A 22,821-nucleotide genomic window follows, 5' to 3' on the forward strand; every position below is an offset into this window, starting at 1 on the left:
GCCAGGGCCTCCCGCCCTCACCAGGTGTGTGAGGACGAAAGGCCCCAAGCCCCAGTTCTCTCGGGTATTTATTAGGTCAAAATAAGCAGCAGGTAGTTGGCACAATCGGATTGGTTACACAGTGGGTTTGCAAGGTAATTTTTGTTGGCCCAACGTGGGGCTTTCAGTTTTCCCCTGATAGGTTCCCTTTTCTCTGGCTAGGCATATGTTGATTGGCTGGCTCTAGGAGGCCTGATTATTATGTTACCCTGGGAAACCAGGTCTACTCCTAATCTAGGCTGCCTGCCATGGCGTTAGCCGTGACAGCCTCACACAATTACAGTTCCAACTTAAGTATGAATTCTTACCTTACTATTCTATTTCATTACGGTTCAAAATCGTCATTCATGGAACAGAATTTTCAACATTACTAACTCAAGTAACCTTGCTAAAAATGTGGCACTTTGGCCCCACTTCAGAACTCTTGGCTCAGAATACACTTTAAAATAATTTTTTCCTGTTTCTTTAATGAACAATTTATCCTATGTCACAGGAGTAGAACACTGAAAAATAAATATGCTAATGTTGCCCTGATGATTTTATAATTTCTCTTTAGATGAGAATAGTTTCTCTAATGGCTTGTGGATCATAACTTATCCTCTTTTCTTCACATTAGAAATTGGGTAGAAAGATTACTGTGTAAAAAATATATTTTGTAATGCCAGCCAAGCCACTAAATCACGACCATGTCTCTAAACTTGCTGTTTTCATCTTGGGTCACATAAGGAAGTCTTCCCACGGCCCCATGGCCTCTGTACTTTGTATTTCAGGGACGGCTGACATTCTGGGATGTGTCCATAGACTTCACTCAAGAGGAGTGGGAATGCCTGGACCTCGGTCAGCGGGAATTGTACATGGATGTGATGTTAGAGAACTACGTGAACCTGGCCTCCTTGGGTGAGGATACCTGCCTTCCAGAATCACTCACCTACCCACTAGGTTTTGGTTCCTTCATTTCTAGAATGTCTTCTGAAATTTTCTGCTTCCCACAGTAGTTCCAGATCTCTGCTTTCTAGGGGAAAATGAGTAACTGTGAGTTTAGAAAGAAAGGCTTCATGATGACTCGTTATGCTGGTGATGTTTTTCTTCCTTGATGTACTCCGCCTCCTTCATTCTAGGTTAGTGGTAATTGTGTAAGTTCTGTGGTATTAAATAGGTGCACACTCCCTTAATTTCACATTGACAGTACTTACTTTTGCCTTAGTAGTAATTGACCAGAATCTCAGGATCTGATTGATAGGTGTTTGTTAGTATTGTATAGCGGCTTTGAATAAAGTATTTCCAGATATCGCTTTCTAGAACAAAATGGGTTCTCGTCTCACCTGAATACATATTGGATTCGATACTGATGAATCTCTAACAACACAAAGTTTCCTTTCTCTGATCAACAGGGCTTATCCCTAAGCTGGACCTGGTCGCCTTGCAGGAGCAATTGAAGGATCCCAGGAATATAAGGAGAATGGAGACAACAGCCATTTACCCAGGTAGGTATGAATGGATGGAGATGACTCAGGTGAGTGGCCCAAGGAGCAGCGAGGAACTCATCCTTCGTCACATGGCTTTGGAAGATTTGCTTCAATGGAAATGGTTTTTGAAAACCTGGGTTTGTGTCTGCTACTGTCGTAGAAATGTATCACCTGCCCCATTCTGTCTCTTAAGTCATTCATGAATTTATCTCCAGTGATTAGTTTTCTCCACCACAGTGTGAACTAAAAGTCTCCTCTTGGCTTGTGACAAACTGCATTCATTTGTTGCTCTTCCATTGCTTGGGGGCCCTAGGAAAACTCTGCCCATTTCTGAGTAAATATGTGACAGTCCTTTTCAAGTTTCCTTCTACTTCTAGACAGAAATGTGTGAGTGGAGTGGTAGACAAACTGCCAAACTTCTAGGAGTACTGGGGATGGGTTTTTGTCCTCTGGTTTATAATTTCCTATCCACTGGGAGCTACACATAGGACTTTCTATATACATTTTAAATTCAAGTAATTTTTCACTGCAGAAAGCAAAACCTTGTGAAAATGAAAGAATGCACATCTCAGGTTGACTTCAAAGTTTCTCTTTCACTTATATGATCTCAGATTAAATATCGTAAGTGTATTTGCCCTCATTCTAACTTCTAAAATACTTTGTTATACTCCATTACCTCATAGAATTTTAAAATAAATTGACATATACTCATAGGACATTTTCCACTGTATTATTAATAGTTGATTCAAACTATGACAATTTTTAGGTTATATGAAGAAATCTTTTTTAAAAGTTCCAATTGGAATATAGCTGTTTTCCAATTTTGTACTCCTAAACAGCAAAGAGAATCAATTATACATATCAGTCAGTTCCGTTCAGTTGCTCAGTCGAGTCTGACTCTGCAATCCATGGTCTGCAGCAAGCCAGGCTTCCCTGTCCGTCATCAACTCCCAGAGCCTGCTCAAACTCTTGGCCATCGAGTCAGTGGTGCCCTTCAACCATCTCATCTACTGTTGTCCCCTTCTCTCATCTTCAGTCTTTCCCAGCATCAGGGTCTTTTTCAGTGAGTCAATTCTTCGCATCAGGTGGCCAGAGCATTAGAGCTTCAGCATCAGTCCTTCCAATGAATATTCAGAACCTATTTCCTTTAGGATGGAGTGGTGTGATCTTCTTGCAGTCCAAGAGACTCTCAAGAGTCTTCTCCAACACCACAGTTCAAAAGCATTAATTCTTTGGCACTCAGCTTTCTTCATGGTCCAACTCTCACATCCAAACATGACTACCGGAAAAACCATAGCTTTGACTAGACAAACCTCTGTCAGCAAAGAAATGTTTCTGCTTTTTAATATGCTGCCTGCTTTGGTCACAGCTTTTCTTCCAAGGAGCAAGTGTCGTTTACTTTCATGGCTGTAGTCACCATCTGCAGTGATTTTTGGAACCCCAAAAAATAAAGTGTCTCGGTGTTTTCACTGTTTCTCCTGCCAATTGCCATGAAACGATCTGACTGGTGCCGTGATCTTTGTTTTGTGAAGGTTGAGTTTTTCAGCTTTTTCACTGTCTTCTTTCAGTTTCATCAAGAGACTCCTCAGTTCATCTTCTCTTTCTGCTATAAGGGTGGTGTCATCAGAACATCTAAGATTTTGACTATTTCTCCCTGAAATCTTGATTCCAATTAGTGCGTCACCCAACCTGATATGTTGCATGACGTACTGTGCATATAAGTTGAATAAGCAGGGTGACAATGTACAGCCTTGACGTACTCCTTTCCCAATTTGGAATCAGTCCATTGTCACATGTCTAGTTCTCACTGTTTCTTCTTGACATGCATCCAGTTTCTCAGGAGGCGGGTAAGGTTGTCTGGTGTTCCCATCTCTTTAGGAATTTTTCACAGGTTCTTGTGATCCTCACAATCAAAGGACAATAAAGCAGATGTAGTCATTTTTTCAGAACTCTCTTGCTTTTTATATGATCCAAGGGATGTTGGCAATTTGATCTCTGGTTCCTCTGCCATTTCTAAATCCAGTTTGAACATCTGGAAGTTCTCGGTTCACATACTGTGAAAGCCTTGCTAGGAAAATGTTTGAGCCTTTACTATGGTTTGAAATGAGGGAAATTGTGTAGTAGTTTGAGCATTCCTTGGCATTGTCTTTCTTTGTGATTGGAATGAAAACTGACCTTTCCCAGTCCTGTGTCCAGTGCTGAGTTTTCAAAATTTGCTGCCTTATCTAGAGCAGAACTTTAGCATTATCATCTTTTAGGACTTGAAATAGGTCAGCTGGAGTTCCATCACTTCCATTAGCTTTGTTGGTCATCATGCCTTCTAAGTCCTACTTGACTTTGGATGCCAGGATATCTGTTCCTAGGTGAGTGATCATACCATCCTGGTTATATTAGTCATTAAGATCTTTTTTTGTATAGTTCTTCCATGTATTCTTGCCAACTTGTCTTAATATTTTCTGCTTCTTTTAGGTCCATCCCGTTTCTGTCCTTTATTGTTCCCATCTTTGCTTGAAATATTCCTGGTACCTCTAATTTTCTTAAGGAGATCTCTAGTCTTTACCATTCTCTTCATTCCTTCCCATTTAGGTCTCCAAAGAGCAATGAGTAGACTTCCCTCTTTCAGACGTTCCCTCTTAAAGTCTCTATTCTTATTTAATTTCTTAAAACTAGTACTTTATTAAGTTTATCTTATTTGTATTCTGCTTCCTTGGACACTGTCTTATGTGTCTTCAGTTTCTGATTAGTTCTCTATCACTATCATTTATGATTTTTAGATGGAAACATCTAATAGACCATTCTCAGAAATGTGTGTGGCAAGAAGTGGATTTAAGAATTATTAGGCACCTAGGATTTGTGAAAGTGTTTGGTGTCTCCACTTAAGAGGACTAAAAGTAGGAAGTAATCATTAGATTGCCTGTCACCTCTGAATTCAGTGGTGCTTGGAGGTTTTTAACTTGTTTCTTCCCCTATAACCTATTTATTTGCCATCTCATTTTGTCCAGTGTTCTGTTTGCGGTCTCTCTTTTGAAGGCTACAGGAACCTAGTTAGCCTTCCTTCTGGTGTCTGCACCTTGGTGGGTGAGGTTGGTCCCGAGGTTTGTGCCCTTATCCTCTTGATCTGGGCTTTGATTGCTGTTAACCGTGACCAGAGCCTGCTGTGGATATTCAGGGCTGTTTCCCCATTGTTCTGTGGTTGTTACTGCCCTCTCTCTGGTGGTGCCTGCTCCCTGCGTGGTGCAATAGAGCCCCCAGACCTGAATCTTAGCTGTGATTGTGATCTGTGGTGCGAGACAGGTGGGACTGGAGCACCTGCACATGGAGAAAAGTCACTGAGTATTACTCCTCTGGGGATGTTCACTCAGGGTGTGCTCTGGTTCCCCCTCCCATGCGTTCTGCAGGCTCTCATGTGATGTAGTGTAGGCACTGCTCTTGGCCCCACCTTAACCATGGGCCTGATGGCACATGGCCCTGGATGTTCACAGATGTTGTTTTCACAAGGTCACCGGCATAGATTCAGTGAAGTCAGGTCCTGGGATTGCATTCAACGTGGAGCTGGACCTTCTGTGGTGCTCTGGGGCAGCTCAGGCTCTGTCCTGGCCCAGCCCCCTTGTGTGGGAGCCCACAGAGTCTACAGCAGCTAGAGCTACCCCTGCCATGACTGAGAGAGCGCTGGTAGGTGATTCAGATGCTCTGTAGGGGCTGAGGTTATACAGCTGGCCGTGGGTGTGAGGCCGTGGCTTCTGTTGCTGCAGGGAGAGGTGTCAGCTTTTCTTCTTCATCCCTGGGGCTCAGCTGTGCTTTCAACTCCATCTGAGCATGTGGGCAACTCACAGGTGTCTGCTCCTGAGCTGCCCCAGAGTGCAGGAGTCTGCTGATTGTGGAGGAGGTCGATGGGGGAGGCCATGGCTGGTGGCTCAAAAGACCTACATGGGTGGAGTTCTTCATAGTCCTTGGTGAGCAGGTCCTGCACAAGGTTCAAGGGATGCAATGGGCTCCTTCTTTGGGCATCACTCACCAAAGGTACTCTGCTCTATGGTGGTTCAGGCTTCCAACTGAAACATCCCACTTGTAGAGCTCCTCCCTCACTCCCATCCCTTCAGGATGTTTTCTCATAGCCAACTGCAGTCCTCTTCCTGGGTCTGCTCTCCAGAACCCACATTCCAGCACCCAGCCCTTGTCTGCCGTGGTGGACCTGCCTCTAAGGCTGGTTGGGTAGGGCAGGGGTCAGGACCCCATGTGAAGGTCTCACTCTGTCCTGCTGCCACACGCTGTTTGCCATGTTCTCTTCCCACAGAGAGTGAGGCTCTCCTTCTGTCCAAACTGAGCTCCCTAGTGAGTGGCGTCCCCAGATATGGAGACCTCTTCTGACTTTCATCTCCCTCGTGATTGCAGGCCCCTACACACTTCCTCTCCGCTTCCTTTTCCTTCTTCTTTCTTTTCCTTCCTTTTCTTCTTCTTTCTTTTCCTTCCTTTTCCTTCTTCTTTCTTTTCTTTCCTTTTCTTCTTCTTTCTTTTATCCTACCTGGCTCAGCAGGAATCTTTCTTGCTTTTTTAGATTTCAAGAGGCCTCTGCTATGTTCAGCAGGGCTCTCTGATAATTGTTCCATTTCTCATTCATTTGGGCAGAGTTAATCTCCACATCTGCCTAAACCACTGGTGTCTTGATCCTTCTGTCTCCACTTTATTTTATTTTATCTTTTTTTTTTTTCATTTTATTTCTAAAGTAGCTAATGGTCATCAATTTTCTCCAAATCTTTAAAGATTTTCACTGAGAATAGAAGGTAAAATTACTTGCTATTTGGAATCTTTCAGCTATGACTCCACAAGACATCCAGGATTTGATGCCAAAGAAGCCAGCGTTAGAAGATGTATTCCCAAAATCAAACCTAGGAATATATCAAACATCTCAGCTCAGAAACTTAAATTTAATGAAAGACTGGGAATGTCCGAGAGTATATGAAAGATGGAGAGTGTGTTTAAGTGGACATAAAGAAATGCAGACAGTTATACATAATGCTAACATTACTGCAAAAAGAAATCAGCAACATGAGTCAAACTGGGAAAAACACTGCCTTCAGTCTTCAACATCTGCAGAGAAGTGTAAGTATTTAAGGAAAGGTTTCCATCCTTTTGTGAAACATACATGTTCTCTGAAAGGAAATGTGGAAAATCTGGAAGGTAATCTAGTCTCTACTGAAAATACTCATTCAGACAATTCTGAACATAGGCTTCGACTAAACATACATTCAAGCATGTCTGAACACCTACAATTTAACAATGAGTGGGAAAACTCACAATCTAATCAATTTGAGGGATCCATGACCAGGAGGTCATTATTCTTCCCCCAACAGATATTTTCTCTGCATTCCAAGATGTATAATGTTGATGATAATGGAAGAGACGTAATGCAACCGTCATTGTTCAATACATATTGTGATGTGGTTAATATACAACAACGTTGTATGTGTAATAAAATGAGTGAGACTTTAAGTATGAGCTCCAGCTCCAATAATTACAAAAGTATTTCTGGTGGAATGAGAAGGTATTCAGACAATGAACCTGGGTATACGGTTGAAGTAGACTCAAACCTTAAGAAACATCAGAGACCCAAATCTTCAAACAAGGAAGCTAAAAGTAATAAATATGGAAATACCATTTATCAAATGTCAGGTTTTTCTTTCGATAAGAGTACTTGCACTGAAGAGAGGACTTGTACTGAATATGGTAAGGTTTCTAGTCAGTCTTCAGAACTTTTTCCACAGCACACTGTTCAGAATCCACAGAAAGAACACAAGTGTAAGGTATGTGGGAAAGTCTTTAGTAAGCCATCCAATCTAAATAAACATGGGAAAATTCATACAGGAAGGAAACCTTTCCAATGTACAGAATGTAGCAAAGGGTTTAAACGTCGCTCACATCTTACTCAACATCAGCGAATTCACACTGGAGAGAAACCTTATAAATGTATAGAATGTGGCAAAGTGTTTACTCACAATTCAAGTCTTTTTCATCATCGGCAAATTCATACGGGAGAGAAACATTACAAATGTACAGAATGTGGCAAAGCCTTTACTTACAATTCAGGTCTTATTCATCATCGGCAAATTCATACTGGAGAGAAACATTACAAATGTACAGAATGTGGCAAAGCCTTTACTTACAATTCAGGTCTTATTCAACATCAACAGGTTCATACTGGAGAGAGACCTTGCAAATGTAAAGAATGTGGCAAAGCCTTTACTACAAGTTGGAACCTTTCTCAACATCACCGAATTCATACTGGGGATAGACGTTATAAATGTACAGAATGTGGCAAGGCCTTTATTAAGGGTTCTGGTCTTACTAAACATCAACGAATCCATACTGGGGAGAGACCATTTTCATGTACTGAATGTGGCAAAGACTTTGCTTACAACTCAGCACTTACTCAACATCGGCGAATTCATACTGGAGAGAGACCTTATAAATGTACAGAATGTGGCAAAGCCTTTCGTCGTAGTAGTTATCTCAGTAAGCATCTGAGAAGACACACTGGAGAGAAACCGTAGTAATGGAACAAGTGATGGAAGAGGTTTGCCCTGAACATGCATCAGAAAACACAAGAATTTATACAAGAAACCTATCGAAGTGATGTAACTAATAGGTAGAAAAGTATTTAATCAAAAGTTAAATTGAAATAAATATCAGAGATTGCATACTAGAAGGCATTTCATCAATTTTGTTTTCAGAATTTTCCCTGAAAGAGAATGAATGTAGGGAGCACTCCATAGTTAAAACACATAGAAAATGGATATATTAACATGAATTGTGAGATGAAGGTTGATGGTTAGAAAGTTACAATTCATAGCACTGTATGTATGCTTGTTAATAATGATATGATTTGAGATTATTTGAAATGAATGTAATTCAGCATTCAAGTAACCCATACTATTCCTTCTTTCAAACATAGGTTTTTGATGGCTTATTAAATATTAGCCTTTTTATACTGTGTTGCAACCATTTCTATCTATTCTCCATTAGAAGGTGAAGGATATCATGATGTTAAATGGACAATGCCAATCTAAATGGAGGTGTTTGTCATTGATGTGAAATATCTGGAGGTTGCCATGATGTAAGTGATCATTTAATCTTTCCATGGTGTAAAGTAAGACAGAAGTTGGTTGTAAGGTTTCAATAGTAATACCCTTGGTTTGTAAGAATACAATGACAGTTCACTGCAATATTGATGTATCTCTATAATATCAACACAAGTCATGATTGTTACTTGACCATGTTGAAATAAAGACAGCTTCTGTGATAACCTAGAAATGTATTAGAAACCCTTCTTGGAAAAGACATGGAATTAGTGTATATCATGCTTGCTAAGTGCTTCCTAGGCTTTGTTTGGTAAGCTGTGAAAATCACAAATCTCACATCGCTATATCCTAAAACGAATATCTTTCTCTGTACTTTTGATCTGTACTTAATCGTGGATCATACCATGGATTGTAAAAGGTTTTATTTCCACTCTGTGTGAAATTAATACATGGTTATTAATAAAAGAGAATGGCTTTTAGTGTTTCAGTTGATTGTAATGAATGAATTGTTAACCCACCACCAACAGAAATCTCCCCCACCTTACTTAAGGTGGTAGTGAAGAGATGACGATGAACTATTTGGTAGCACAGAGAGATGACATATGTGGAAATTAGTTTACTCACTGGCTTTAAATTTCTCATAACTTCAGATATATTTCATCATTTCTATGTTGTATCTCCTTCCCATTTTGTAACTATTTGGACACTGTGATGGTTCTAATAAGAAACATTATACGGAGTCCTGTTGAGAGCTCCCCTGAACTACTCCATTCTGTTGCTGCCTCAGCATCTGTCTGGGGAGCAAGCAGCCTGCAGGTCCTTGAACTCACACCAGCCAGTCCTGTGAGCGCCTGCACTAGATGACCGCCTTCCTTGAGATCAGCAGTCATGCTGAACCCCAGGGTGTATTCACAGGCCCCTGTTCAATCACACTGAGAGATTCAATTTCTAGGCAGGTTGATAAGTCCGGGGGTCCCAAAGGTGAGAGAGGTCTGGAATTCTCAAGGAGGAAGAAAGAACAAACTTTCCCCCCCCCCCCCCACGTTCCTTAGGAATATGAAACAAATTATACTGCTTGAGGACAGTCTCTGGAAAAAAAAAAAAAAAACCTTTCTGGCTAATCCTGTTGTCTTAAAATGCAAATTATGGGAGTGTGTCCAGTGAGGTCTTTACAACATCCAAACATTCTTGTGATTCAGTGTAATAACTAATTAAAAGTATACAACTCCTTTGCTAACACTAGTGAGGGGGCATTCTTTCTGCCCCCTTCTGATGTCTATGTCAGAAGCTTTCTCTATCTCTTTTATACTTTAATAAAACTTTATTACACAAAAACTCTGAATGATCAAGCATCATCTCTGGCTCCAGATTGAATTCTTCTCCTCAAGAGACTAAGAATCCAGGTGTCTTGTTAAGCAGCAACCTTTCAAAACCCTCACAGTACTCACCAGAATCCTTGTGTTAGCTTGAATTCAGCAATCCATATTCCGCCTAGGGAGCCCAGAGCACTTCACCCAGGGTAACCTCTAAAGGTTGAACTGCAAGTACTGGTGTTTTCTCTGCCTGATTCCCGCTTTGACCTCTCTCAGAAATGCCTGCCCTAAATCCTCCGCTACAGAGAGGGCTTCGTGCGGTGAGTGTGAGGCTTTGAGCTCAGGACTCCTGAACGTTGGTTTGGGGAAGAAACATCAGAAAAACTGGGATTTTCTGATGACACCTTTCACGACAGCACTGTTGACCTGCAAATTCATAACTTCTTGGAGTGGGGACCTGGGCACCAGGGATTTGTATTCATTGAAATGGTTCAGAAAGAATCTTTAGCCAAGTGGTTTCCATCTGGTGTCCCACCAGGATCATGTGACCAGTGTCAGGAAATGACCTCACTGATGTCCTCCCAACAGAGTTCCATGTTGGTTCTCTGGGAGTGTCAGTGTGGTGTGTAGGAAGTCCTCCAGGGCATTCTAAGGAGAGACTTGGGATAAGGACGACGCTCCTGGTCCATCTGTGAGAGCTGAGCCCCGGAGTCAGTCTGAGGAGAGGCCGCAGGGTTGGTCTAGCTGGATTTGGACCGGGGAAGTCAGTCAGCTCACATTGTCTGTGTGAGCAGAGTGTTAGGAGTGCTTTATGTGGAGAGACCAATCAAGAAATAAGTTCACAGGCTGGTCTCCAGGTAGGAATTGATTGTTCCTGAACCTCTCCTGAGACAGAGGACAGGAGAGGTCGGTCTTCTCAGCTTTCCAAGGTCCTTCTGTCCGTAGGAGCGGTGGTTGCAGGTTAAAGAGCTGTGTTGATGCCCTCCAAGGTAGTTTCTCAAAACTCAGAAGTGCGTTTGCAGGATAATATCCCCAGAGAAGACAGAGCAGGAGGAGGAAAGGAGGAAATGGCAGCTTCTCAGGTCAATATCCTGTCCTGGGTCTGGGGCTGTGTCTGCTTTTCCTCCAGAAATGCCCAAATGAGAACATGCAAGCCTTTAGCTCTCTCCTCCTCAGTTGTCTTCCCGGGCATTTGTTATCTATCATCTTATTTTTCCCATTTCCTCTTATATTAGTGAATACCAACCCTTTAGACTACTTCCTTGTGTCCCAGAGCCTTTTCTACATTGTCTGCATCCTCGCTTTCTATGGAGCATGATGAATTCTCATCATGAATTGGCGACTTTCAACTGTTGAAACTATCCTTTTTGTGCGAGATCAGCATGGGGACTCACTCCTATCCTCACTCCCACTGGGATGTGGTTTGGTGTTGGGATTTTAGGGACGTTGGGAAATGCAGTGATGGCTTAGCACCAGGATGTAATTTAGATATTTAAAAACCGAGTTTGAAAATGCCATTATGCATAGAACCAACTCTCTTCTGTCCATGGGATTTTCCAGGCAATTATTCCTGTAGTGGGTTGCCATTTCCTCGTCCCGGGGTTTTTTCCACCCCGAGACTGAAGCTGCATCTCCAGCATTGGCAGGCAGATTCTTTACCACTGAGCCAGCTGGGAAGCCCAGTGACTCAACTCAGTGGTCCAGAGTTTTTCAGAAAATTTTCAGTGGGCATTGTACAGGGACGTGATGTTAGAGAACTGTAGGAACCTGGCCCACGTGGGTGAGGACAACTTCCTTCCAGAATCCCTTATCTACCCACTGACTTTTGGTTCCATCATTTCTAGAATTTTCTGAGAATTTTCTGATTCACAGAATAGTTTGAAGTCTCACCTACCTAGGGAAAATGGGCATGTATGAACTTAGAAAGAAAGGCTTTAGGATAATTCATTATGCTGGTAACCTTTTTCTTCCTTGATGTACTCTGCCTTCTTCTGTGAGACTCAATTCCTAGGCAGGTTGATAAGAAGTCTGGGGTCCCCGAGGAGGAGGGGGGGGGGATAAGGGAGGAGAGAGGGGTCTCAAAGAGGAGATAGGGGTCTGGAATTCTCAAGGCAGAGAAGAGGATAAATACCTTTTTTCCCTCTACATTCCTTGGTCTTAGACACATAAAATGACATTTTTTATGTTATGTGTCTTAGACACATGACTTTTTCTTTAAGCCCAGAACTGATGATTAAACAAGAAACAACTTGGTTTAAACTCTGTACTAGGGATTATACAACAACAATGTATCCTGCTTGAGGACAGTTTATCCTTCCTGAATACCTCCTGACTAATCCTGATATCTTAGAATTTGTATTATCGGAGTGGGTCTGGTTCAGTTCAGTTCAGTAGCTCAGTCCTGTCTATTTGCCACCCCATGGACTGAGCACACCAGGGCTGTCTGTCCATCGCCAACTCCCAGAGTTTACTCAAACTCATGTCCATTGAGTTGACGATGGCATCCAACCATCTCATCCTCTGTCGTCCCCTTCTCCTCCCGCCTTCAATCTTTCCCACCATCAAGGTCTTTTCAAATGAATCATCCCTTCGCATCAGCTGGCCAAAGTATTGGAGATTCAGCTTCAGCATCAGTCCTTCCAATGAATATTCAGAACTGATTTCATTTAGGATGGACTGGTTGGATCTCCTTACAGTCCAAGGAACTTCCAAAAGTCTTCTCCAACACCACACTTCGAAAGTGTCAATTCTTCTGTGTTCAGCTTTCTTGGTAGTCCAATCCTCACATCCATGCATGACTACTGGAGAAACCACATCTTTGACTAGATGGATATTTGTTGGCCAAGTAATGTCTCTGCTTTTTAATATGCTGTCTAGGTTGGTCATAACTTTTCTCAAAGGAGCAAGCGTCTTTTAATTTCATGGCTGCAGTAACTATCTATACTGATTTTGGAGCCCCACCAAAATAGTCTATTACTGTTTGGATTGTTTCCCCTTCTATTTGCCAAGAAGTGATACAACCAGATGCCATGATCTTAGTTTTCTGAATGTTGAGTTTTAAGCCAATTTTTTCACTCTCCTCTTTCAGTTTCTTTCTTTCCTTTTTTTTTTTTTCTAGAAAGAAGAACATTTCTTTACAATGAGTGGAGCTCTTCTTCCAAGGAAAAAAAGAGCATCTCTTATATTTATTTATCCCTGAATTCTTTTCTTAATTGAGGTATAGTTGATGTACAATATTACATTAGTTTCAGGTATATACCATAGTGATTCAGTATTTTTACAGATTATACTCCATTAAAAGTTATCACAAGATAAAGGGTATAATTTTCTATGCTATACAATATATCCTTGTGACTTATCTATTTTATACATAGTAGTTTTTGTAATTTATTTATTTTCATCGGAAGCTAATTACCTTACAATATTGTTTGGTGTCCTCTTTCAGTTTCATCAAGAGGGTCTTTAGATCTTCTTTGCTTTCTGCCTTAAGGGTGATTTCATCTGCATATCTGAGGTTATGGATATTTCTCCTGGTAATCTTGACTCCAGCCTGTGCTTCAGCCAGCCCAGCACTTTTCATGATGTGCTGTGCATATAAGTTAAATAAGCAGGGTGACGTATACAGCCTTGAGTACTCCTTTCCCGATTGGGAACCAGTCTGTTGACCCATGTCTAGTTCTAACTGTTGCTTCTTGACCTGCATACAGATTTCTCAGGAGGCAGGTCAGGTGGTCTGGTGTTCCCATCTCCTGAAGAATTTTCTACAGTTTGTTGTGATCCACACGGTCAACGGCTTTGGCATAGTCAATAAAGGGGTCTGGGTCTGGTAGGATCTTTCTATTGTTAAGTTCTAATCATGTTATCCTCAAACATAAATTGTAGGAGTGGGTCTGGTAAAATTTTTACAACCTTGAGACATTGTTTTGATTTATTGTAATCACTGATTTAATAAGTATATAGCTCCCTTTCTTAGTCTAGCAAGGGGGGCACTCTCCGCCCCCTTCTGATGTCTCTGTCAGAAGCTTCTCTGTCCCGTTTTCACTTTAATAAAACTCTGCTACACAAAAGCTCTTGAGTGATCAAGTCTGATACCTGGTCCCTGGTCCTGAAGTTAAATCTTCTTGTTTGGAGATCATGAATCTGACACCCTTCACTGTAAGCTATCACTTTATTCTAGGTTAGTGGTAATTGTCTTAATTTCACAGTTACACACTTATTTTGCCTTCGTAGTACTTGACCAATATCTCAGGATCTGATGTTATGTGTTTGTTTGTGTTATATAGGTGATTTGAATAAAGAATTTGGGGAAATCATTTTCCGGGCAGTATTAACATTCTCCCATGCATTCTTGTCTCAACTGAATACATACTGGATTGGACACTGATGAATCTCTGACAACACAAATATTCCTTTCTCTGATGAACAGGTCTTGTGGTCTCTAAGCTGGACCTGGTCACCTTTCTGGAGCAATTGAATGATCCCAGGAGTATAAGGAGAATGGAGACATCAGCCATATACCCAGGTAGTTATGAATGGATGGAGATGATGACTCAGATGAGAGGTCCAAGGAGCAGTGAGGAAGTCATCCTTCCCCAGGTAGTTTTGGAAGATCATCTTCAGTGGAAATCAATTGGGAAAACCTGGTTTTGTATGCACTGCTGTCAGAGAAATGTATCACCTGCCCCATTCTGTCTCTTAAATCATTCATGAATTCATCTCCAGCGATTACTTTTCTTCATCACAGTGTGAACTAAAAGTCTCCTCTTGGCTTGTGACAAACTGCATTCACTGGTTGCTCTTCCATTTCTTGGGGGTCCTAGAAAAACTGGTCCGATTTTGAGTAACTGTATGCCAGTCCTTTTAAAGTTTCTTTCTACCTCTAGACAAAAATATGTGGGTGAAGTGGTAGACAAACTGCTTAATTTTTAGGAATACTGGGGACAGGTTTTTGTTTTCTGATTTTTAACTTCGTATCCACTGAGAACTAGAGATAGGACCTTCTAAATCAAATTTCAAACTCAAGTACTTTTGTCACTGCAGAAAGCAAAACCTCCCCAAAATGAAAGAATGCACATCTCAGGTTGACTTCAAAGTTTCTCTTTTCCTTATATGATCTTATATTAAATATCTTAAGTGCATTTGCCCCAATTCTAAAATGCGAAAATATTTAATATATTCAATTACCTCATAGAATTTTAAAATAAACTGGCATAAATGTTTAGCACATTTCCCCCATATTATTAATCATTGATTCAAGCTATAACAATTTCTAGATTATATAAATATATCCGTTTAAAAAGTTCTATTTGGAATATAGCTGTTTTACAATTTTGTACTACTGTACTGCAAAGAGAATCAATTACACCTATCAGTCAGTTCAGTTCAGTTGCTCAGTCGTGTCCAACTCTTTGGGACTCCATGGACTACAGCACGCCAGGCTTCCCTGTCCATCACCAACTCCCAGAGCCTGCTCAAACTCAGGTCCATCGAGTCAGTGATGCCATACAAACATCTCATCCTCTCGTTCCCTTCTCCTCCTGCCCTCAGTCTTACCCAGCATCAAGATGTTTCCTAATGCATCAGTTCTTCGCATCAGATGGTCAAAGTATTGGAGCTTCAGCTTCAGCATCAGTCCTTCCAACAAATATTCAGGACTGATTCCCTTTAAGATGGAGTGGTGTGATCTTTTTGCAGTCTAAGAGACTCTCAAGAGTCTTCTCCAACATCACAGTTCAAAAGCATCAATTTTTCAATATTCAGCCTTCTTTATGGTTCAACTCTTACATCCACACATGACTGCTGGAAAAACCATACCTTTGACTAGACAGACATTTGTCTGCAAACTAATGTCTCTATTTTTCATTATGCTGTCTACATTGCCCATAGCTTTCCTTCCAAGGAGCAAGCGTTTTTTACTCTCATGGTTGAAGTCAACATCTGCAGTGAGTTTGGAGCCCAAGAAAGTAAAGTCTCACTGTTTCAATTGTTTCCCCATCTATTTGCCATGAACCGATGGGACTGGATGCCATGATCTTAGTTTTCTGAATGCTGAGTTTGAAGCCAACTTTTTCACTCCTCTCTTTCAGTTTCATCAAGAGACTCTTCAGTTCCCCATTGCTTTCTGCCATTAGGGTGGAGTCATCTGTATATCTGAGGTTACTGATGTTTCTCCCTGCAGTCTTGATTCCAGTTTGTGCTTCTTCAAGCCCGACATTTCACGTGATGAAAAGTGAAAGTAAAAGTCACTCCGTTCTGACCAACTCTTTGTGACCCTATGGACTATACAATCCATGGAATTCTTTAGGCCAGAATACTGGAGTGGGTAGCCATTCCCTTCTCCAGGGGATCTTCCCAGCCCAGGGATAAAACTGAGGTCTCCTGCATGATGTACTCTGCATAAAAGTTAGATAAACAGGGTGACAATAGGCAGTCTTGACATATTCCTTTCCCTATTTGGAACTAGTCCGTTTTTTCATGTCCAGTACTGTTTCTTCTTGACTTGCATACAGATTGCTCAGGAGGTGGGTAAGGTGGTCTGGTATCCCCATCTCATTAAGAATTTGCCACACTTTGTTTTGATCCACACCGTCAAAGGCTGTGGCGTAGTCAATAAAACATAAGTCGATGTTTTTCTGGAACTCTCTTGCTTTTTCTATGATTCAATAGATGTTGGCAATTTAACCTCTGGTTCCTCTGCCTTTCCAAATCCAGTTTGAACATCTGGAAGTTCTCAGTTCACATACTGTTGAAGACACGCTTGGAGAATATTAAATCTTACTTTGGCAGTATGTGAAATGAGTGCAATTGTGTGGTAGTTTGGTCATTCTTTGGCATTGCCTTTCTTTGAGATTGGAATGAAAACTGACCTTTTCCAGTCCTGTGGCCAATGCTGAGTTTTCCAAATTAGCTGGCATGTTGAGTGCAGCACTTTAGCAACATCATCTTTTAGGACTTGAAATAGCTCAACTGGAATTCTATCTCCTCCACTAGCTTTATTCATAGTGATCCTTCCCATGGCCCACTTGACTTCAGACTCCAGAATGTCTGTCTCTAGGTGAGTGATCACACCATCCTAGTTATATTGGTCATTAAGATCATTTTTGTATATCTCTTCTGTGTATTCTTGGCCCTTTTTCTTAATACTTTCCACTTCTGTTAGGTCCATACCACTTCTGTCCTCTATTGTGCCCATCTTTGCATAAAAATTTCCCTTGATATATCAATTTTCTTGAAGAGATCTGCAGTCTTCCCCATTCTATTGATATCTGTCCCACTTTGGTCTCTACAGAGCTATGAGTAGACTTCCCTGAGTCTCAACCGTATTTTTAAAAGGCTCTCTTCTTATATAATTTCTTAAGGACTAGCACTTTATAAAGTTTATCTCATTTGTAATCCACTTCCTCGGACACTGTCTTATGTGTCCTCAGTTTCTGATTTGTTTTCTGTCACTATCATTTATGAATTTTAGATTCAAACATCTAATAGAAAATTCTCAGAAACATGTGTGAAAAGAAGTGGATCAAAGAATTATCAGGCACCTAGGATTTGTGAAAACATCTGGTGTCTCCACTTAAGATGATTAAAGCAAGAAGTGATCATTAAATTGCCTACCTACTCTTTACTTAGTGGTTCATGCAGGGTTTGATGATGCTTCGCTCTCTGTAACCAGTTATTTGCCATCTCATTTTGTCCAGTTTTCTGTCTGTGATCTCTGTTTTGAAGGTTACAAGAACCTAGTTAGTCTTCTTTCTGGTGTCTGCAACCTGGTGGCTGAGGTTGGTCCAGAGGTGCATGCCCTTGTTCCCTTGATCTGGGCTTTGACTGTGTTACTGTGATCAGAGCCTGCCCTAGATATTGAGGGGTACTTCCCCATTGCTCTGTGGTTCTCACTGCCCTCTCTGTGGTGAGTCCATGCTCTCTGGTTGGTGGACTAGAGCCCCAGATCTGTTTCTTAGCTGTGCTTCTATCTGCGGTGTGAGGCTGGTGGGACTGGTGCGCCCCCACTGGGAGAGAAGCCACTGAGCACTGCTCCTCTCAACATGCTCACTTCGGGGTGTGCTGTGAGTCACCTTTCACGCTGCAGCAAGCGCTTGTGTGATCCTATTATTGGCGCTGCTCTTGCCCCACCTTAAGCATGCGTCACCCTGCTTATTTAACTCACGTGCAGAGTACATCATGAGACATGCTGGACTGGATGAAGCACAAGCTGGAATCAAGATTGCTGGGAGAAATACCAGTAATCTCAGATATGCAGATGACACAACCTTTAGGGCAGCATGCAAAGAAGAGCTAAAGAGCCTCTTGATGAAACTGAAAGAGGAGAGTGAAAATTTTGGCTTAAAACTCAACATTCAGAAATCTAAGATCATGGCTTCTGGTCCCAACACTTCACAGCAAATAGATGAGAAACAATGAAGGCAGTGACAGGTTTTATTTTTTCGGGTTCCAAAATCACTGAAGATGGTGACTCCAGCCATGTAATTTTAAGACATTTATTCCTTGGAAGAAAGGTTATGACCAACCTAGCCAGCATATTAAAACACAGGGATATTACTTTGCTAACAAAGGTCCGTGTAGTCAAAGGTATGGTTTTTCCAGTAGTCATGTATGGATGTGAAAGTTGGACTATAAAGAAATCTGAGCACTGAAGAATTGATGCTTTTGAACTGTGGTGTTGGAGAAGATTCTGAGAGTCCCTTGGACAGCAAGGAGATCCAACCAGTCCATCCTAAAGGAAATCAGTCCTGAATATTCATTGGAAGGACTGATGCTGAAGCTGAAACTCCAACACTTTGGCCACCTGATGTGAAGAAGTGACTTTGGAAAAGACCCTGATACTGGGAAAGGTTGAAGACAGGAGCAGAAGGGGACAACAGAGGATGTGATCGTTGGATGGCACCACTGACTCAATGGAGATGAGTTTGAGTAAATTCCGGGAGTTGGTGATGGACAGGGAGGCCTGGAGTGCTGCAGTTCATGGAGTCCCAAAGAGTCGGACATGACTGAGCGACTGAACTGAACTGAATCCCTCAGATGATACATTGGGAGGAAACCTCAGTAATTGTAACCAGAGATTTGCTTACAACAGGGCAGCTGGCTTTTCTCTTAGGAAGTGAGTCCAGAAAGAAATAGGGAGACAGGAACCCACATTGCTGTTTATAATATAACCCCAGAAATGACATACCGTTACTCCTGCCAGAATCTGTTCATAAACAGATTAAGTTCAGTTCAGTTCAGTCGCTCAGTCGTGTCCAACTTTTCGCGACCCCATGAACAGCAGCACACCAGACCTCCCTGTCCATCACCAACTCCCGGAGTCCACCCAACCCGATGCCCATCGAGTCGGTGTTGCCATCCAACCATCACATCCTCCATCATCCCCTTCTCCTCTTGTCCTCAATCTTTCCCAGCATCAGGATCTTTTCTAATGAGTCAGCTCTTTGCATCAGGTGGCCAGAGTATTGGAGTTTCAGCTTCAGCATCAGTCCTTCCGATGAATAGCCAGGGCCGATCTCCTTTAGGATGGACTGCTTGGATCTCCTTGCAGTCCAGGGGACTCTTAAGAGTCTTCTCCAACAGTACAGTTCAAAAGCATCAATTCTTCAGTGCTCAGCTTTATTTATAGTCCAACTCTGACATCCATACGCCTCTGTTAACTGTTGTTGCTGCTGCTGCTGACGTGATTACGTTCTACTTTTCATCACTGAGGAGACACCCATCTTCACACACTCACACAAAGGGCTTTTGAATTTTCCCCGTTTTTCAACTTGCTGAAAACATCTCGGCTTCCCATAGAGGCAGCTCTCAAAATTCTTCTCTTTCCCTTAAGTTTTGTGAAACACTAACTTAGAACAGGCAGGAAGCAGCTCTGCTCCAGAGGAAGTCAAAGAGATTTAAAGGCATCAAAAGGCAGAGAAAAGAAGCACAGCTGGACAGAAGGACCAACAGACCCAAACCGGACTGGGGAGGGGTGAGGGGAGGCAAGGCTCTGCCCCCACAGGCCCCGCCCCTACGTACCTGCGCTTCCGGCCTCGTCCCACCCTCTCCCCTTACGTCGCCTCTCTCTGGCGGCGGCGTAGCGCACTCACCTTCCTCTGTACCAGATTTTCCGCCCGCGCGTGTGTAGTTCCGGCAAGACGGAATTGAGTTTAAATGAGCGACAGTTTTTGTGAGTTTGTTTGTTTAAAACCCGGATGTCGTAGTCCCACGGCCTGTTGTCCTTCACACGTGGGTTTCGGGGGTCTCTGTGGACGTTCAAGGTACCGCCCCCATTTTCCCGTCCCCAGTGTGTCCTTGCATCGCCGTGAGAAGGTCTGAGGTCCGTTAGCTTAGCTGCCGGATCCCTGGGACCCACGTCCGCTTCCTGTTAACATCGTTGTAGGGTCTAAGTCCTTCTCTGGCAGTTCTGCCTTCTTCTTCTTCTCTGGTTCCTCTGCCTTTTCTGAAAAGAGTTTGAACATCTGGAAGTTCTATGTTCACGTATTGCTGAAGCCTGGCTTGGAGAATTTTGAGCATTACTTTACTAGCGTGTGAGATGAGTGCAGTTGTGTGATAGTTTGAGGATTCTTTGGGATTGCCTTTCTTAGAGATTGGAATGAAAAGTGACCTTTTCCAGTCCTGTGGGCACTGCTGAGTTTTCCAAATTAGCTGGCATATTGGGTGCAGCACTTTCACAGCATCATCTTTCAGGATTTGAAATAGCTCAACTGGAATTCTGTCACATCCACTAGCTTTGTTCGTAGTGATGCTTTCTAAGGCCCACTTGACTTCACATTCCAGGATGTCTGGCTCTCGGTGAGTGATCACACCATTGTGATTATCTGGCTCATGAAGATCTTTTTTGTACAGTTCTTCAGTTCCTCTTCACTTTCTGCTATAAGGGTGGTGTCATCTGTATATCTGAGGTTATGGATAATTCTCCCTGAAATCTTGATTCCAATTTGTGCTTCATCCAACCCGGTATGTCGCATGATGTACTTTGCATAGACGTGAAATAAGGAGGGTGACAATATACAGCCTTGGTCCAACCTAAACCACGGGCATGATGGCACATGGTCCTGGTGTCTCGCAGATGTTGTTTTCACAAGGTCACCGGCATAGATTCAGTGAAGTCAGGTCCTGGGATTGCATTCAGCGTGGAGCTGGACCTGCTGTGGTGCTCTGGGGCAGCTCAGGCTCTGTCCTGGCCCAGCCCCCTTGTGTGGGAGCCCACAGAGTCTACAGCAGCTAGAGCTACCCCTGCCTTGACTGAGAGAGCGCTGGTAGGTGATTCAGATGCTCTGTAGGGGCTGAGGTTACACAGCCGGTCGTGGGTGTAAGACCGTGGCTTCTGTTGCTGCAGGGAAAGGTGTCAGCTTTTCTTCTTCATCCCTGGGGCTCAGCTGTGCTTTCAGCTCCATCTGCACGTGTGGGCAACTCACAGGTGTCTGCTCCTGAGCTGCTCCAGAGTGCAGGAGTCTGCTGATTGTGGAGGCTGTAGATGAGGGAGACCATGCCTGCGGGCTCAAAAGTCCTACGTGGTTGTAGTTCTTCATAGTCTTTGGCGAGCAGGGTCCGGCACAAGGGAAAAGGGATGCAATGGGCGTCTTCTTTGGGCTTCACTCACCAAAGGCACTCTGCTCTCTGGTGGTTCAGACTTCCACCACAAGCATCCCGTTTGCAGAGCTCCTCCCACAGTCCCATCCCTTCAGGATGTTTCCTCACAGCCATCCTCAATCCTCTGCCTGGGTCTGCTCTCTGAACCCCACATTTCAGCTCCCAGCCCTTGTCTGCAGCGGTGGACGTGCCTCTCACGCTGGGTGGGCAAGGCAGGGGTCAGGACCCCGTGTGCAGGTCTCTCTCTGGCCTGCTGCCACACGCTGGTTGCCATGTTCTCTCCCACAGAGAATGAGGCTCTTCTGTCCAAACTGAGTCCCCAGTGAGGGGCTTCCCTGGATGTGGAGACTGCTCACTTTCATGTCCCCCCAGGTTGCAGGCCCCATCCCACTTCCTCTCCTCTTCCTTTTCCTTCTTCTTTCTCGTGTCCTACCTGGCTCAGCAGGAATCTTTCTTGTTTCTTTAGATTTCGAGGGGTCTCTGCTAGTGTTCAGCTGGGCTCTGTGAGAATTGTTCCATTTCTCTTTCATTTGTGGAGAGAGAGATGATGTCCACATCTGCCTATGCCTCTGGCATCTTGATCCTTCCATCTCTATTTTATTTTTAAACTAGCTAATGGTCATCAATTTTCTCTAAATCTTTAAAGGTATTCACTGAGAATAGTAGTTAAAATTACTTGTTATTTGATATCTTTCAGCTATGACTCCACAAGCCACCCAGGATTTGATGCTGAAGAATCCAGCATTAGAAGATGTATTCCCAAATGCAACCCTAGGAATATGTCAACTATTTCACCTCAGAAACTTAAATTTAATGAAAGCCTGGGAATATACGAGAGTATATGAAAGACAGAGAGGATGCTTATATGGATGTAAAGAAATGGAGACAGTCACACAGAATGCTAACATTACTGCAGAAAGAAATGAGCAATGTGAGTCAAATTGGGAAAAACACCCACTTCAGTCTTCAACATCTGCCGAGATGTGTACGTGTTTAAGAAAAGATTTCCATTCCTTTTTGAAACATACATGTTCTCTAAAAGGAAACCTGGAAAATCTGGAAGGTAATCTAGTCTCTACTGCAAATCCTCATTCAGACAATTCTGAACTTAGGCTTCGACTAAACATACATTCAAGCATGTCTGAACACCTACAATTTAACAGTGAGTGGGAAAACACACAATCTGATTAATTTGAGCGATCCGTGAGCAGGGGGTCATTTTTCTTCCCCCAACAAATATTTTCTCTGCATTCCAAGATATATAATGTTGATGATAATGGAAGAGATACAACCCAACCATCATTGTTCAATGCATATTGTGATGTGGTTAAT

General features: G+C 42.6%; 1 protein-coding gene across 1 annotated transcript in view; it reads left to right on the forward strand.

The window, feature by feature from the left end:
• The window catches only part of LOC122420582 (zinc finger protein 11-like), a 135,195-nt gene that overhangs the window by 89,811 nt on the left and 22,563 nt on the right, over positions 1–22,821 (forward strand). Inside the window, 2 exon segments of the mRNA XM_043435832.1 lie at positions 1,431–1,523; positions 6,318–8,006. Of these exon segments, the coding sequence (XP_043291767.1) occupies positions 1,431–1,523; positions 6,318–8,006 (1,782 nt within the window).

This window comes from Cervus canadensis, chromosome 18 (assembly GCF_019320065.1).
Source record: "Cervus canadensis isolate Bull #8, Minnesota chromosome 18, ASM1932006v1, whole genome shotgun sequence".
NCBI lineage: Eukaryota > Metazoa > Chordata > Mammalia > Artiodactyla > Cervidae > Cervus > Cervus canadensis.